At 36.5% G+C, this 17064-nt stretch overlaps 2 protein-coding genes and 1 non-coding gene across 6 annotated transcripts in view; 2 read left to right on the top strand and 1 right to left on the bottom strand.

Moving 5' to 3' along the window:
- Nucleotides 1-11985, top strand: part of LOC127439627 (small G protein signaling modulator 1-like) — a 59945-nt gene extending 47960 nt beyond the window's left edge. For all 4 annotated transcript variants that reach the window (XM_051695839.1, XM_051695836.1, XM_051695838.1 and 1 more), the window contains 14 exons: nucleotides 96-160; nucleotides 302-447; nucleotides 903-1031; nucleotides 1333-1515; nucleotides 2935-3006; nucleotides 3212-3536; nucleotides 4568-4812; nucleotides 4975-5682; nucleotides 6663-6787; nucleotides 7081-7163; nucleotides 7300-7409; nucleotides 7493-7589; nucleotides 8162-8329; nucleotides 10062-11985. In XM_051695839.1, coding sequence (XP_051551799.1) covers nucleotides 96-160; nucleotides 302-447; nucleotides 903-1031; nucleotides 1333-1515; nucleotides 2935-3006; nucleotides 3212-3536; nucleotides 4568-4812; nucleotides 4975-5682; nucleotides 6663-6787; nucleotides 7081-7163; nucleotides 7300-7409; nucleotides 7493-7589; nucleotides 8162-8329; nucleotides 10062-10150 — 2545 coding nt within the window. In that variant the 3' untranslated portion in view covers nucleotides 10151-11985. The remainder of the gene's footprint in view (nucleotides 1-95; nucleotides 161-301; nucleotides 448-902; nucleotides 1032-1332; nucleotides 1516-2934; nucleotides 3007-3211; nucleotides 3537-4567; nucleotides 4813-4974; nucleotides 5683-6662; nucleotides 6788-7080; nucleotides 7164-7299; nucleotides 7410-7492; nucleotides 7590-8161; nucleotides 8330-10061) is intronic.
- Nucleotides 11986-12201: 216 nt separating this feature from the next.
- On the bottom strand, nucleotides 12202-12274 carry trnak-uuu (transfer RNA lysine (anticodon UUU)). Its single transcript has one exon. It is a non-coding gene; the product is annotated as a tRNA-Lys (tRNA).
- A 128-nt stretch (nucleotides 12275-12402) lies between these two features.
- On the top strand, nucleotides 12403-16739 carry LOC127439652 (glutamyl-tRNA(Gln) amidotransferase subunit C, mitochondrial-like). Its single transcript, XM_051695894.1, has 3 exons — nucleotides 12403-12702; nucleotides 12798-12848; nucleotides 16592-16739. The coding sequence occupies exons 1-3, from the start codon at nucleotides 12526-12528 to the stop codon at nucleotides 16610-16612; spliced, it is 249 nt and encodes an 82-aa protein (XP_051551854.1). The 5' UTR covers nucleotides 12403-12525; the 3' UTR covers nucleotides 16613-16739.
- The last annotated feature ends 325 nt before the right edge of the window (nucleotides 16740-17064 follow it).

Below are 17064 nucleotides of genomic sequence, written 5' to 3'. Positions count from 1 at the left end.
AGTTAAAAAAAAAAAAAGCTACAATTTTCTTTACCAATAAAATGTACTAGATATTTTACAGTATATTTAAGGACAAAACATGATCTCATCTGCAGGGCTCCTCTGAAGATGCTGTGTGACAATATGAAGAATCAGATCATCTCCAGGGCTTTCTATGGATGTATGTATTCTCCAAATTCACATCTATAGTCACACATAAAATTATGAATTTCAGCTCCATTTTTTTCCATAAAATAGTGACCTTTATAGAGTCAAATGTGTCTCTTACTCAATCAACCACACTCATCTTTTTCTTTCCCAGGGCTGGCATATTGCCGTCACTTGTCCACAGTACGCACTCACCTGTCTGGCCTTGTCAATCACACTATTGTGGAACCAGATGTGCCCAGTGACGCTTATGGAGGCCTTACAGCAGAAGTGTGGCACAAGTTCCTTCAAGATTGCAGTGTAAGCAAACACACACACACACACACACACACTCACACACACTCCGCCAGGACTCCGATGCAGTCACATTTAAATGAGTGTCTCTGCCAGACACTCATTCATATTCATTTGTCCCTAATCACAGTTCTCTCATTCTCGTCACATAAACAATATGTTTGGATAACTAATGTTCAGAGCTTCAGTCCCAGAGTGGTGTCTTGACGTGAAACATAATTTCCAAAGCGTTCTAAAGGGTGAAAATCAATGTAAAATTAATACAAAAACACTTGATTTCACTAAATGGCTCTGTTAAACCTTCCAGCCTGCAGGTTGATTGGCAGATTAGATGAGCAAGCTCCTCCTGAACTTTAGTTTAAGAACTTTAACATGAACAGAAAACACATTTTTTTACACCTTTGCGTAATGGTACATGTAATAGTTTTGTGGTCAATGTGTAACTGCTCTGTCTCTTGCAGACCTTTGAAGAGAAGGAATTGTTGCGGCTTGTTTATTTTGGTGGGGTTGAGCCTTCTTTGCGCAAGGAGGTTTGGCCCTTCCTGCTTGGCCATTACCAATTCGGGATGTCTGAGGAAGAAAGAAAGGAGGTTAGTCTCTATTTTAGTTGAAAGTATCTTCAAAAAATGTAATGTTGGCTCTCTGTTAGCTTTTCAATGATTGACAAGGCTTAAAGGAATAAAGCTAGCACAACATCTAACCAGTTGGTTTGGCTTATGTCTGACATCTTGAATTTTCATCTGCTGCTTTCCAAATCAATTGTTCAAGGGTATTTGGATTTCAGATGGTCTGTGAAGCAAAGCTCTTCTTCCATTATTATGGAATGGCTTTCATTTTAAAATAATCTCATCATTTTATGTGTTCGCTTACCTAATACTCTGACTTTCACAGGTGGATGAACAGATGCGAGCGTGCTATGAGCAGACCATGAGTGAATGGCTTGGGTGTGAGGCCATTGTCAGGCAGAGAGAGAAAGAACAGCACGCCGTGGCTTTAGCTAAGTGTTCATCTGGGGCAAGTATAGACAGCGCCATGCAGAGGATAATGCACCTGGACTCCACCATCAGTAATGAGGTGAGTCCAGAACCAGGAACGCTTAAAGCTAGGCAGGCTTTGAAACAGCTAGTATGTCACTCATATATCGAAATTATCTTTAGAGTCACCAGACTTTTTTTTGTTGCATTGTGTAATGTTAAATCCCAAAAATAAAAATTCTGTCATTTACTCACCTAGCACGTGCAGAGGGGGTGGCTCTAAGGGCTCCAGCCCCTGCACTTTTGCTGAGGTGCCCCTCAAATGCCAACCAAATGAATGCTTGCACACCTAAATGAAATTTTGTATGCTTAATAATAGTATGTAGGGGTGTAAAAATGCATCAATATTATGCTGAAACTTCGATACATCAATTATGGAATTTAATAATAAATTATAATGACTAATAATACCCAATGTGTTACAGAGGCAGTCTCAGATTACACACGCACTCTCGCAATAGACACGGGGCGTTTATGAGGAAACAAAAGCGCACTTTAAATTAAGACCATTTAGTTCGGATTTCTACCTCATTATTAATAATTGCACATGTCTATATAAGCAAAATAAATTAATTGTCGTTCTTTCCTTCCCCAATTACGACATACAGTATTATACATATTGTGGAATATTTCCAGAATATACTTGAAAAGGCTTTACTCACAGTAATTTTTTTGTAATATTGTTACATGCCATTAAGTTTTTAATTCTGTGAGCCCGCTTGGTTTAAAGATCAGACTTATCTGACTGTATACTAGATTAGTTTATTTATATTTCAATTACTGGTTCAGTAAATGTTCCTGTGATGATGTGCAAATCTATTACGTATTACACATAATCAGCAGTCTATTTACTATCTGTTTGTGTTAGTTTGCATAAAGTCAGACATGATATTATTCTTTATTCATGTTGGCTCAATAATTAACATAACAACAATATTTTTATTTTTATTTTATTATTATGGACCAAACCTCCATGTACTCCATAAATACAAAGAATGTTCTAAGGCTTAAAAAAATAACTGTAGCAAAAAAACATTGAAGTCGTGCACCCACCCATTCCGACGGAGATTGTGTACCCCCTCGAGCAAACCAACCGTTCCCCCAGCCCTCACCCTCAGGTCGACGGACAATTTTGAAGTGATTGCCCCTCAAAAAGGTTTAGAGCCCCTGCCCCTCAAAATGCCTGTGCACGTCCCTGTTACTCACCAAATCATTTTGTTCAAAATCTGTATGTTTCTTTCTTCCATGGAACAAAAAAAGAGATGTTAGTTAGCATTTTAGCCTCAGTCACCATTCACTTTCATTACATCGTTCATATATACAATGAAAGTGAATGGTGAAGGAGGCTGTCAGTCCCTAACATTCAGCCTAACATCTCATTTTAAGGGTGAGTAAATGACTACAGAATTTAAATTTTTGGGTGAACTACAAAAAAAGATGCGTCGTGTTTGTCTTTCAGTCCTCACAGAGCTGTAGTTCAGGTAGACAGAGTGATTTCAGGCTGCAGAGTGACTCCAGCGGCAGCACTCAGGTAAACCTCAGACTAATTTTGTGGCAGTGCACAAATCTTTGTGTTTTGTTGACATTTCCTTTAAACACTTTAAAATGACATGGGATACAAATAGGACCCCCTCTTGACTAATATTCCACACCCACACACTCTTTCCTGGTAGTTCTTCACTTCCCAAAACTCTTTCCCCTGGAGTAGTGTGCTTCCCTTTGGCTTGTTCTTTCAGGTCTTTGAGTCAGTTGAAGAGGTCGACCAGATCGAAACAGAGCCCAAGAGTGATGATATCAAACAGGTTCCCGCAATCTCTGTTGGAGCACCCCAAAATGGCACCAGTTCTCCAGACTCTGGTCACCCCACTTCAAGAAACTTCTCAGTTACTTCTGGTCAGTCAGACTCCTTAAGCACAGAGGATAGTGGGGTACATGAGCCAAATGTCAAAGCCCAACCACAGCAGCCCTCGACAGCACAGAGCCCTACCAAACCCAATCATACCACCGATAAATTAAATACAGACACTTCAGCTGGAGAGGAAGGAAAGATATGTGGGAAAGGTAAGACCAAACCTGTGGAGAACAGGGTGTGAAATGCTGTTTTTACACAATCATTCTGGCACATTGAATGTGCCTTTTGTCATTCACATAAAGTACCACTTACACACTGTGAACCTTGCACTAGTTATATGCATTCTGCTGCTACACTGGAGATTAATAATAATTAATACTGTATATTATTGTTATTTTAAGACATATTCTTTTCTTCTAATCTAAACTCTTTATTAACATAAACATTTTTATAAATAAATGCTCAATTATGACAAAATATTTCACAACCTTTGTACCTGTGTACCATTGTGTATGTGACAAAGCTCTGGAGATGATCTGATTCTTCGTATTGTCACACAGCATCTTCAGAGGAGCCCTGCAGATGAGATCATGTTTTGTCCTTAAATATACTGTAAACTCTGTAGGGGAAAATTCACTAAAGATTTGGGCCACTTGTGAGCATTGTATTTTTGTGCAAATACCTGCTTCTTATTCACCAACAACCCGCAATCTAGTTTAAGCAGGCATAATCAGTGCTAAAATAGCTCTGCGTCATGACTATTTAAACAAAGTCATTGTCATTTATGCCCACGATTGGGCTTCATTAAAAAAACGTCATGCTTTTGCCCGAGGAAAGCAGATGGTGAACTGAATTTTTGATCCATCATGGCAGGAGTAATTTATCAAATAATGATCAAATGATGGAGAAGAGTGTTATAATCTGGCATATATCCATATACATGGTGAAGTTGAGTGTAGTGAAGTGATGCTGTTCAGTTCTGGCAGAGTGTGTCAGATCGCGGTGGTCTGCTGTATCACATCCCCCAATATAAAGCATTCAGAATCAGCCTGCAAGATTAGAATTACGCCGCGCAAATTGTGTTCAGCACAGATTTTGTGGGCCTGATCTGCATAATCCTTTATTTGTGCGCTGAACCAGCAAAGACAGTGATTTTACCAGGCGCACTTTTTTTTTTTTACTTTATTGAATGATGATGATGATCAAATTGAGCTTAACAAAGTGTCTCATTTGGATGCAGTGGTGACAAGCATAACAGGTACAACTAGTACATCAGAGGGAAGCAAGAAGGCCACACAGAGCACCTATGAAAGAGCAGAAGTTCAGACTTTGGGGCTGAAAACAGCTCACAGTGGCATGGCCAAAATGGAAGTGGATGATACTCAAGAGAGAACTTTGACATCTGAAAATGAAGCACTGACGCAGCGAACTGAGTCAGATTGTCCCAAAGCAACTGAGGTCATGGAATCAATGAATTTGAATCAGGTAAGAGTGGACAGTCAGGAAACACAAAGAATTGAAAGGTCCCATATGGGAATAAAAGATATCAGATCAATTCAAGAGGAAACTACAGAAACAAAAGATCACAAGGTAACAGATGCACTTGCAGAGAAGGTTGCAACTAAAATGTTGGTGTCTGTTTTAAAGGAACATGTGTTGGAGAAAATCAATGAGGATGTTGTGAAAACCAAAGAAACTATCAAAGATAAGGACTCTGAGACATGGATAGATGACATGACTAATGTTACAGAGTCACAAAGGGATTGTGCATTAAAACCAGATAATGAGAAAGAGGAGAAGACTTTGAAAACCAAGGAGGCATCAGAGAGATTGACGAACGAGACACTGAAATCAGCAGGATCAAGAACAACAGGAAATAGAAAAGAAGCATCTGAAAGTCCAAAAATCTTGGCTGCAGAGCAAAAAGAAGAGAACGTTTTTAAAAAGAGGGCCACACATAAAGAAATGCAGAGAAACGCCCCTGTTGAGGAGATGGTGGTCCCACTGGTGCATGAAGCATTTAGCACAAAAGAGATGTGTGAAGCCCAAGCCGGAACTGAGTCAGATGAGTCTCCCTCTGCCATTGAAATGGAGGATATTCCTACAGCCAAGGTGTCAATCGCCTGGGACAGGAAGACTCCATCTAAGAGCACAACCAGTGAGCAGGCAGCTGTGCCCACACTGGAGCTCAGGCTGGACGGGATTCAATGTAAGCCCTGTCCTGAAGGAACTGACTCGGCCCTGGCTGAAGAACCAGAGATGGAGAGTCTTTTCCCACAGTTTGATTTGTTAGCTGTGAACACAGAGAAGAATGAAGCTACCTCTCCTGCTTCCTCAGTAGGGACCACTTATTCTGTAAGCTATGTCACTGAGAAATATTGTGATATTAATATACAGTATGTGATCTGCTCCTTCAGTTTGAATCTCAAACTCATATAACTTTCTTCTGCAGAACATAAACAATAATTTTTGTAGGATGTATAAGGTTTTTTGGGGGGTCCAAAACTTTCAAGCTCCAAAAGAACATAAAGGCAGCATAAAGGTAATCCATACTCGAGTGATTTAATCCATGTCTTCTAAAGCAATACGATCGTTTTGGGTGAGAAACAGATCAAAATATAACTCCTTTTTCACTATAAATCTTGACATCTGCAGTCTCTTTGGTGCGATCATGAGAGAAGCTTGATTATGCTGGCAGTTGATGCATGCGCAGAGTGCGTGTACAGTGGTAGTTTGAGACACACAAGAGTGTTAATGATGAGAGAATTATCATTTCTGTGTGAACTATTCCTTTAAGGTTCTATTTTTACTTGATTTAACCCTAAAAATGATGTACTTTTCCTGGTGTAACTATGTAATTAGGTTTGATTTGGTAATTTAGTCAATAATTTGTAACTAAGTATAACCAGTTAATTAAGATTTAGGTTATTTGACAAAGCATTTTTTACAATATAAATGCAATATTTGTATTTTTAAAAATTTATTTATCACACCGCAGGACCTGTTATAATAAACAAGTGAAGGTCTAAATGTTGATTAAAAATTTTACATTTTCAGCACCTGAAATATACTTTAGCTTATACATTCATACATGTTTTAACTTAAAATCCTGATGTTGATAACAAAAAATAAAACAAAAAAACTCATGGACATGTCATGTATCAGCAACCAATAATCATTTGAATGTTGGCTGACTCAAACTCAAAATGTGTCTCTGGTCAAAGTGACTCAAAATGATGGAGCAGATCACATTTTTGTTCTTTCTTTAAATTTTATGGTGTAATAAGTTGAATGGGACACTCATGGTCTACATCTGTTCACCTGTGTAATTGCAGCAAGAGCTTTTGGACATGTACACTCTAAATCTGCATCGCATAGATAAAGATGTTCAGCGCTGCGACAGAAATTATTGGTACTTCACACCTGCTAACCTGGAGAAACTGCGCAATATAATGTGCAGGTAACAAAACCTTTCCCTTTGGGCCTTCATGTTACTTCATGTTGAAGAAAGTATAGTTGGAAATGAAATGGCATTGGTTGTAATTTGTAAAGATTACATACTGTACATTTAATCATTCATACTGAAGTTCTGTATTGTTGCACTTTGATTAGGACTGCACTGTTTGAATCATTCTAATCTAGAAAATTTATATGTATCATTCCATCGTTGCTCAAATGAGCCAAACACAAGTCTTGAGAATGGGAAAGAGTCTGTTGCTGTTCTGATGTAGCACACCTTTTCTCTTTCTGCAGTTACATCTGGCAGCACCTTGAAATTGGATATGTTCAGGGCATGTGTGACTTGCTAGCTCCCCTGCTTGTTATTCTAGATGATGGTGAGTTGATCTGTGTGGAAGATAGCTCTCTATCTATAAATGTATGCTACTTCTTTATACAGACCAGGCAAGCACCTGTATGCACTTTTTGAAATATTCTGCTTTTCTCATTTCTTTTTTTCCATAAATCTTTCAGAGGCCATGGCTTTCAGTTGTTTCTCTGAACTAATGAAAAGGATGAATCAAAACTTTCCTCATGGGGGTGCCATGGACACCCACTTTGCCAACATGAGATCTCTTATTCAGGTATGAAAATATGCATTTTAATGTAAAAATGTAGATATGTATGTGACTGATCTCTCACTCATTTCCTCTCTTTGTGTATCTAGATTTTAGATGCAGAACTGTTTGAGTTGATGCATCAGAATGGAGACTACACCCATTTCTACTTCTGCTATCGCTGGTTTCTCCTTGACTTTAAAAGAGGTAATGTTGCTCTGGCAGAAACATGGGAAGACCAAATAAAACAAAAATATATTATTTTCATCCTTGAAAACTAGCAAATAATGAAATTTGAAATCCATTAATTCTCAATGATTAAGCCTCGTTTTGATCAGTGTTTATAAAATGAACGCCTAGTGTCCTAATTAGCAATTACAATGTCCTCTTGCTGATTGTGACTCATCCATTTAAAATATATTACATGGATATTAAGCTATGAGCACAAGGCTGTATCTACATGAATAGTTATATACTTTGTCTGAGTTTGAATTAATTTCATGTGAGTTCAATAATATGAAAACCTAGAAAATGTGGTTCTGCCCAAGGCCAAGTTACTTAGAAATAAACCAATTCAGAGATGACAGCTCCCCCTGCTGGCCTTGGAGATGTTGCAGCGGCCTAATTTGTTATGAATTCTGAAACATGATTCCCTCCAATGGTGTTTTGGGTCTTTTTATCATTACAATTGAGAAATAGGCCTATGGCCTTTCTTAAAATAGGAAAGAATAATGTACTATTGTATTGTATTGTCTTACATACCTATTTTAAATCCTCAGAGCTGGTTTATGATGATGTGTTTGCTGTTTGGGAAGCCACCTGGGCTGCAAAGTGTGTTTCCTCTAGCCATTTTGTGCTATTCATTGCTCTCGCTTTGGTGGAGATATACAGAGACATAATTCTGGAGAACAACATGGACTTCACAGACATCATTAAGTTTTTCAATGGTAAATATGCATTCATTATTATTTACACAGGTTCATCCCTCAAAGAAGACCATTAAGCCAAATATTCTTATTCTCATCTTTGAAGGTGTAGCTAATTAAATCCCAAAACAGTTCTACATAAAGGCTGCAGCACAGAGCTTATAAGACAGCAATATAAAGAATAACAGAGTAAAATAAAATAAATAATACTCAAAGAGAAAAAGATTATGTAAACAGGCCTCACCTTCTTGGTTTTAATATATACAGTAAAGCAGTGGTTCTGAGCTGGATTTGCTTAATGGCCCAACACAGAACCAATGTAATTTATCAACAAGAACTAAAAAAATCTCCTGGAAAAATTGTTTTAAGGTTTTTGAGGATAGTGGCATGCCACTAATTTGGCTAGCTTCTACCAAGTGACAGATGAATTTGCACAAATGTACTGTAGATTTTAACTGGACACACAGCCTTTGACATAAACAACAAAAGATGTCGGAAGCATTTTCTCCTCCCTTTTAAAAGTTGAAAAGCCTACTTATGTTGCAATCGCAACTATGAACAATTATATGGCTAGTTGAATTAAATTTTTTTGCATTTAGCATTGTTTTATCACTGCTGTCTATGACCAAAAGAAAAGACCTGCAACCCATTTTTGGGTCGTGACACACAACACTTTTGTCTCTGCAGAACAAAAATAGGAGTTTTCCAATCAGTGGGCGTTTTCAAACCAGGATGGGTGTTTTTCAGCTGCTTTACATGATTTGCCTACTACACTGAGATTCCCTACTTTCATTGGATAGTTCAGAAACACCCATCCTGGTTTAGAAACGCCCACTGATTACTACATTGAGATTCCCTACTTTCATTGGATAGTTGAAAAACGCCAATCAGATTTGAAAACACCCACAGATTGAGAAACACCCATTATTGTTCTACAGAGACCTATACTTCTGACACACCAGTGTTGGGTAGCAATGGACTACATGTAATCCGGATTACTTTATCATGTTACAAAAATCAAGTACTTGTAATTAGATTACCGTATATGACATTTTTTAATTTGCATAATCAGATTACAGTTACTTTTGATGGATTACATATCCATTACATCACCTATTAGTCAAATAGTCATAAAAGGGGGGTGGGGGGACTGACACTGACAAAAAATGTTTGCTAATGTTTTATAAAAGGACTGTAAATTGGTACTTAAAAATAGGTATAATAATTTAAAAAATTGAAAAATAAAGTTTGTCATTACAAACTTTGATGCTATCTTGACAAAGCCTTGTCTGAAAGTTAAAAATATTATATTTTGAAGATTTTGAAGATCCAACAGATACAGACAACAGATAGATACATCAATTTACATCTATGGGATTTTTGGCCACGTTGAACATCAGATAAAGGAAACACAAAAGTCTGATCAGAACAGTCTGAAGGTCTGTACCAAATTTGGAGGATGTAACTTGGAAGCTATAGGAGTTATTGGTAGTTTTGGCCTATGTTTTAGGATTTGTCAAGCCAACGTGCAACAAGTGATCCAAAAGTAATCTGATTAGATAACCTAAAAAGTGTAATCTAAAACATTATGTTACTGATTAAAATTTTGGTGTGTAATCTGTTATCAGAACCAGATTACAGTTTAGAAGTAATCTACCCAACACTGCGACCCACCAGATAAGAACCACTGGCATAGAGTACAAGTGTTAATTTAATGCATCATTATGACCTTTATTATGTCATTGTCTTCCAGAAATGGCTGAGCATCACAATATCAAGCAGATTATGACTCTGGCTCGAGACCTGGTGTGCAAAGTGCAGACGCTTATAGAGAACAAGTAACACCAAAACCTCTCATCTCTGTTACTCATGTTCAACAAAATATCCCATTAACCCTTGCTACAAAACAATGGGGAATATTTGGCCAGAGCATAATGAGCTAAAAGTATATGGGGGAGGTAGTGTAACGTTTCCAATGACAAGCATCCTTATCTACCTGGAATCAATCAGTGTGCAATTCTTTTATAGAGTCATCTGGCTCTCTTATCAGGTTTTACAGAACATTAATCATGGTACATAAAATGTTATGAATAAGTAGATGCTGCTACGGAGCATAGACGACACAGAATTTAACTGCTGTTGGTGCATTTAACCATTAGACCCATGTATGACCTGTACACTGAAGTAGTATTCTGTATTCTCATGTGCCTCTTATTAGTTATCCAGAATTTTCTGTGTACTGTACAACTGTAGCAGTAGGGGTCGCTGTGCTTAAGTCTTCTGGCCTTTCGCATGTGTTTCTATAACCTGCTTATTTCCGAGTCTTTCTTTACCGTGAGTTGTTTCACTAAATCAGATCAGGTTATTGTATCTTACGGTATATAATTGGAGAATACCAAGGAATGCCTAATGTTTTTGCCTCAGTACTGTGTTGCAGTGCAATGGTGTCTTGCTTTCAGCCACCTATATGAATCACTTTATGAATTCCAGGATTGAGATTTATTTTTTCAGATTTGATGTTTACATCTGAGTGTGTGCGTGTGGACCGGGACCGCTATAGAAATATGAAATTAAAGAGAATACTCAGTTGATTGTCTATTTTGCCAGTGTTTACAATCACTACCGCAAGGCCTTGTCTGCTCAATGTATTCCTGCTCTTTGTGGACTGTACAAAAGAAGTACATGCTATATTTATTATATAGAGAGAATCTATATTAATAACTTTGGAGTCAATGGCTTTCATGGACATTAACACAAAGAAATTTAAATCATCAGTGCTATTGATTACTTTTTAATCATTGAATGAATTGATCTGTTAAACGTATTTTGTGTTTCTTCGTCTGCCAACCACACTATCCTCTACTGTAGCTTTGTTCACATGTTTTGCATTAGCAAGCTTTTATTTCAGTACATTATTAATGTATTCACAATGAAGTATTGATCTTAGGATCAAACTAGTAAAACTACAGAACTGAAACCTGTAGTTGATCAGGTATAACCACAAAGAGGTGCAATCACAATGTGTATCAGATCTTAAGCATCTTTTTTGCATGTCTAATCAGTAACGTAACACTAAAATGACTATGTGGGCACGAAAAGTAAAGCAAATCAAGGAAACTATGTACACTGATGTTATAAGTGTATTCCTGACCCTGATAGAGATTATATAGATTTTAAACTTAAAAACTAAGATTAAATGCTTATTTAAGGAATCTAAGTAATTAATATGGCCAGATATGAGCAATGCTTAATCATTGCCCTGCATTGCATCTTGTTCATTTAATCATAAAAGCAAAATGTTTTCTAAAAGGAGTAAAAACTAATTTATAATTTGTATGTGTTGTTTTAACTTATTTATTTTAAATCTGAATGTTTGCATTTTGTCTTTGCTTTTTTGTGTAAAACTTCTTGCTACACTGTGGTCAGTTACTACAAAAAGTGTTGAAATAAAATCTATATTAAATGGTAAATGTACTTGTTAAAAAATAAAATGGAATTATTCTTATTTTTCCAGCAACTCCTATCAAATTCTTGCTTCTGTAGTGATTCTTGAGTGGTTCAAAATAATTGCAAATTTTGTTGGGATTTTGTCCATACATGCCATAAACAATATTATAATGTTGTTTAGTTGATTTAATGTTATTATTATTATTAAAATACATTGTATTGTAATATAATGCAGTAGTATTTGATTCATTGCACTGTTGGCCATTGGCTGCAAAATAGCTTGTACTGTGTATCCTTACATCACGTTTTTGAATACTGATACTGTCAATACATAGTTTTTCTGTCGAACCAATATATTCACGCTTTCATGGATTTGTCTGTGCCTACTTGGTCCTTAATTTGGACCATGTTATCAGAAATGCCAAAAGATCACGTGAAAAAACATTCGCCCGAACAGGGACTTGAACCCTGGACCCTCAGATTAAAAGTCTGATGCTCTACCGACTGAGCTATCCGGGCTCTTATTGTGAACTAAACCCGCTTTGTCTAAACACATACGTCACAAGTCCTTACGATAAAACAACTTTTTCTTTTTTTTTTATTTTTATTTTTTTTATTTATTTATTTATTTATTTTTTTCCCCTGTGGTCAGGTGTCTGAAGAGTCCTTTACAAGAAAGATGACCTCATAATCCATTTTTTCCCCCGAATTACGTGTTCATATGACTCGGCGCGCACAGCACTTGACAGATTTTAGAAGGCCATTGTAAAATGTTGTGCACGTTGTGTAAATGTGCAGCACGGGCTTCAAAGGGGCTGCGGCCTTTGCATCCTCGGTGTAAAGTACTGGAGTGGCACGCACTAGGCGCGCACAGACCGTCCAGCAGAACATCCTGGTGCCTCTGGACTTATAAACGGGAATCAAGTAACTCTGCTTGGGATTCCAAGGTACTTGTGATTCATTTATTTATAGAGAAATAGGTAAATATGTTAGACTGAAGTGTCTCAATAATGTGTGGATTGAATCTTGTGTTACTTCTCAGGTTCCTCAGGCGCCTGCATTGGGGCCCACAGGTGAAAGCCAACTTCCACCGGTAATATCTTTAAATTCTGTTTCTATCTACGGTGGGACATAAAGTAGGGGACCCCGGGGCAAGTTGTCACTGGGGCTTTATGTCGGTTACTTTAACCTTTTGAGTTCAAAACTGCCTTAGAATACTTAGATTATAATATTTATTTTGTGCGTGAATTCTACCCTCCAAACTAAAATTCCAGTATCATTATGTTGTTGTTGTTGTTGTTGTTGTTGTTTAAAGCTGTTGGGTAAACAAGTGAACACAATAAACTACACTTCCATACAGTGAATGTAGATTTTACCCATAAGGTGGAACTGTGTTCTCAGGACAAGGTTATTTTTTTTACCAGTGCAGGTCATCACATTTTATTGAGGCAAGCTGTAACGTGTGTTGTAAATTTATACAGTTAATTAATTACACTTTCTGTTGCCCAAACCAATAGTTTCATTTTTATATGTTACCTTTTATATATTTGCTGTTTCATGAATTTTGTATTACATTTAAATTTAGCTAAAAAGGCAATATTTAATAGGTTATTTAAGGGAAAATTCCGGGTTTGAGCAGCATTGGTGACATAGGCGTTAGGCTAGATCCTTTTTAGGAGGGCTTCAGCCCCCCTTAAAATATGTGACTTTGCAATCAGCATGCAAGTGTTTTAAACAGCTTTTTTAAAATTTGTTATTAAATGTAAAAAAAAATATATATATATATTATTTGAATGGTTCTTTAAACGGTTTCAGTTTTTTAAATACATTTATAAGTGTGTTTATTATAGAAAATTACAATGTTCTGAATGAATATTAGCTGGCTATCTTGAATAATGTGAACACAGTATAAAAAAAAACACTATCTATGCTAAAGAGTGGAACACATTAAATATGCACATCTAATAGTGTTGTTGGGGTCTGAGCCCCCCCTAAGATTGAATTCTTAGAATTGACCCTGATTGGTGGCATTATGTTGATTACCACAAATAAAAAATAGAAAAGTTAAACTCGTCACTCCAAAAATCGAGGTCACAGTGAGGCACTTACAATAGAAGTGAATGGGGCCAATCAGTAAACGTTAAAATACTCACTGTTTCAGAACTATAGCCACAAGATGTAAACAACATGCATTTTAACATGATTTCAGTGTGATAAAATTGCTTACTAACATTTTCTGTGTAAAGTTATATCCAATTTTACAACTTCAATGCCATATACCATAAAACGGCCGTAAAAACTAAGATTTAAAGCTGCACTATGTAAGATTTTTTGGTTAAAAATGAACAAATTGCCATTATTGATTGAGTACATCAACAATCAGTGTTCAAAACAATGTCCTTACCTTACCCCGATTCACTACGTTAAGCCAAAAAAATTATTTGTATTTTGAGCTGTCGGGTTCGAGTTGACGTGAAATCGCTGGCTTATGATGTTCATCCTTGCGTCATTCTGTCATGTCCGCACACACAGTAAAGAAGTGCCGGCTGTCTCACGTTCCGACTGGAGAAATTAACTACGCTGTTCAGCTCAGTTCAGTAACACACACACAGTTCAGGACAGCATCATTCCAGTCTAGATGGATATTTATTTGTTATCCGTTTGGTGAAGTTGTTTACCTTCTATAATGCTTGGATATGTTTTCTGGTAGGGTTGTTGAAGCTTATATTGCTTGTCATGCTTTTATGAATCAAACATTACTTGTGTGTTAACCGATCGCGATGTGTCTGCGTTGTCCAGTGAAGTTACTGTGAATGTTTAATATGTATGACTTCTGAAATTGACTTGTTATAATTGTTATATTGCATATTTAAGCATATTATTTTTACATCTAATAAAGTATATTTTATCCCCATCATTATTGAATCCTCGTTTTATGTTTTAGGTTTACGGTGTTATTGTGTGCATTGCAATGACATACTATTGTAGTAACTGAGGCTGGACAATATAGTATAAAAATAATAAAGTCTTATATTGAACTCATCTCAGCCATATCACAAGTTTAACCTCTTAAATTGAAAAATGTAGTACAATTCAAACTTTAATAGTAGATAAAACACTTGAATAATCATATTAAGATATACTGGTGGTGGCTGAGGAGAGTCCCCTGTTCTCTTTTTAAAAGTGCTTTTTGAGTGTTGTGTCAGAAAAGCGATTTAAGTGTAAAATTCAATCAAATATGTAAATAAGAGTGTTGTTTATCTTCATCAAAGCAAGTAAAATTTCCGTTTCAAATGTTAAATCGTATAACATAATATCAACATTAAAATAGCACATTATGTCTCTGGCTCCAGTCATGATCTCACACACACAGTCGATGTCCAGGTAAATTCAAATTAGGAGATTCATCCGCCAGAAGAGCAGCGCCAGAACTCGACTGACCTAATGCATTCTTTCACAAATTGCTTGCAATTTTAAGTTTCAACCACAGATGTCACTAGAGAGCACAAAGTTCCGTAGTGCAGCTTTAAACAACTTTACAGCTCAAATAATACAATAGTTTTAACAGACAAATTAATATAAGTGCTATTATAAAATGATAAGCTTCACATTTTTGCCTTTTAAATCCTCCAAAAATTGGCCCCATTCACTTCCATTATAAGTGCCTCACTGTAATCTCAATTTCTTTTTTTTTTTAAAGAAAAGGAGGCACGACATTTTTGCCACAACATTATGCCACAAATGCTGTCGATTGAGCTTAACTTGTATTGAACCTAAGAATATTCCTTTAATGGCAGGTTCCTATAGTGATTTTTCCAGGGCAATAATTGTAAAAATGTTTAATAACCTCTTGTAGCCAAGATCTTTAAGTTATGTCTCTATACAGAAACTTACAGACTTAAAAAAAAAAAAAAAGGGAATATTCAGTGGGGTAAAGAGTGTGATTGTTAGCCTCACCTATGTGTCTGTGTTGTTTCAGTTGTAGTGCATGATAACTACCCCACATAAAGATGTTTATCTTTACTTTGTTGTAGATTCTGTACAGCAGTTCTTGAACCTTACAGTGTGGGTCAGTAGAATCACATCTTTCAGATGCAGTAAACAGAGAAACGCCGTAGTCTTTAACAACAAGTGTTGCTTGTACAGTGCCATTTTTTTGGGTATTTACTATTTGAAGTAATTTGCTTTATTAATTATTGTCCTGCATTGCACCTTTTTGATTTGTTGTCAAGAGTTCATTGTTTCCTGAAGAGAGTAAAAATGTTTTATAACCATTATTTGCAGCCAACAAAAGTCTCGCCAGACTTGTTGGACAAGTTGGAGAGATTAGCCCTTGTTGACTTCGGCGGTAAAGAAGGGGTGGACTGTCTGGAGAAAGCCATTAGATTTGCTGATCAACTTCATGTAGTTAATATAAATAGTGTAGAACCAATGGACTCTGTTCTAGAGGACAAGTGAGACCGAACCTTTCTACTTCTGTATTCTTAACCTTAATTCAAGAGTTCTGCTCAGAAAAAGTCAAATAAACCTTGTGGTGTGCTAGGTGGTATAGATATGACTTGCAGTCAAAAGAGGGGAGAAATAATGATTCCACTGAATTAAGAACCTTGATTTTGTCTTCTCTGTTTGTCTGTTTTACAGTGTTTAAAAAATATAGAAGTACTACAATCTTTAGTATACACTTTGCACAGGCTTTCCCAATGACTTTACATTAGCCTAATGAAACAACTGATTTAACATCTTGAAAGGCAACCCCACTCCAGTTTACTCAATGTGCAATGTTAAGTCAACATGTCAATTTTTGCAACTTAATTGTTGTGCTCCTGTTGTGTTCAGAGCCCTGTACTTGAGAGATGATACTGTAACTGAGGGTAAATGTGCGGAGGAACTGCTCCAGCTGGCCAAAAACTCAGTAGAGGAGTACTTTGTTGCACCTCCATGTAAGAAGCTACTATAAAAAGTCAACTGTTTTTATTTCAGAGACGTAAGAACTCATTTATCATACTAACAACATTGATTATTGTTTATTGGTTTTATTATTGGTTTATATGATTGAATATTTTAATCAGATACGGAAGAATTGGGATTTCTGAAACTTTTAATAAGCTTAAATTCTGATTAATTAAAACTCTTAAAATTGATTCATTGTTATAATGCGCTTTAAACCAGATTCATCTGCATTAGGCCTATCCAATTTAATCTCTTTAAATATTACTAATAGTATTTAATAATCAATTTCTCCTTTTTTGACACAGGAAACATCCCACTGCCAAAGAGGGAAGAGAGATCTGCTACGGTTAAACAATCTG

This window comes from Myxocyprinus asiaticus, chromosome 4 (genome assembly GCF_019703515.2).
Source record: "Myxocyprinus asiaticus isolate MX2 ecotype Aquarium Trade chromosome 4, UBuf_Myxa_2, whole genome shotgun sequence".
Taxonomy (NCBI): domain Eukaryota; kingdom Metazoa; phylum Chordata; class Actinopteri; order Cypriniformes; family Catostomidae; genus Myxocyprinus; species Myxocyprinus asiaticus.
The sequence above is the reverse complement of the archived record's forward strand: the minus strand, read 5'-3'. Positions and strand labels throughout refer to the sequence as shown.

Coding starts and splice junctions, on each gene's coding strand:
- LOC127439652 (XM_051695894.1), top strand. CDS start 12,526: ATGTTGTGCACGTTGTGTAAATGTGCAGCACGGGCTTCAAAGGGGCTG. Junction 12,703..12,797: donor ACTCTGCTTGGGATTCCAAG/GTACTTGTGATT, acceptor GTTACTTCTCAG/GTTCCTCAGGCGCCTGCATT. Junction 12,849..16,591: donor GTGAAAGCCAACTTCCACCG/GTAATATCTTTA, acceptor TGTTGTGTTCAG/AGCCCTGTACTTGAGAGATG.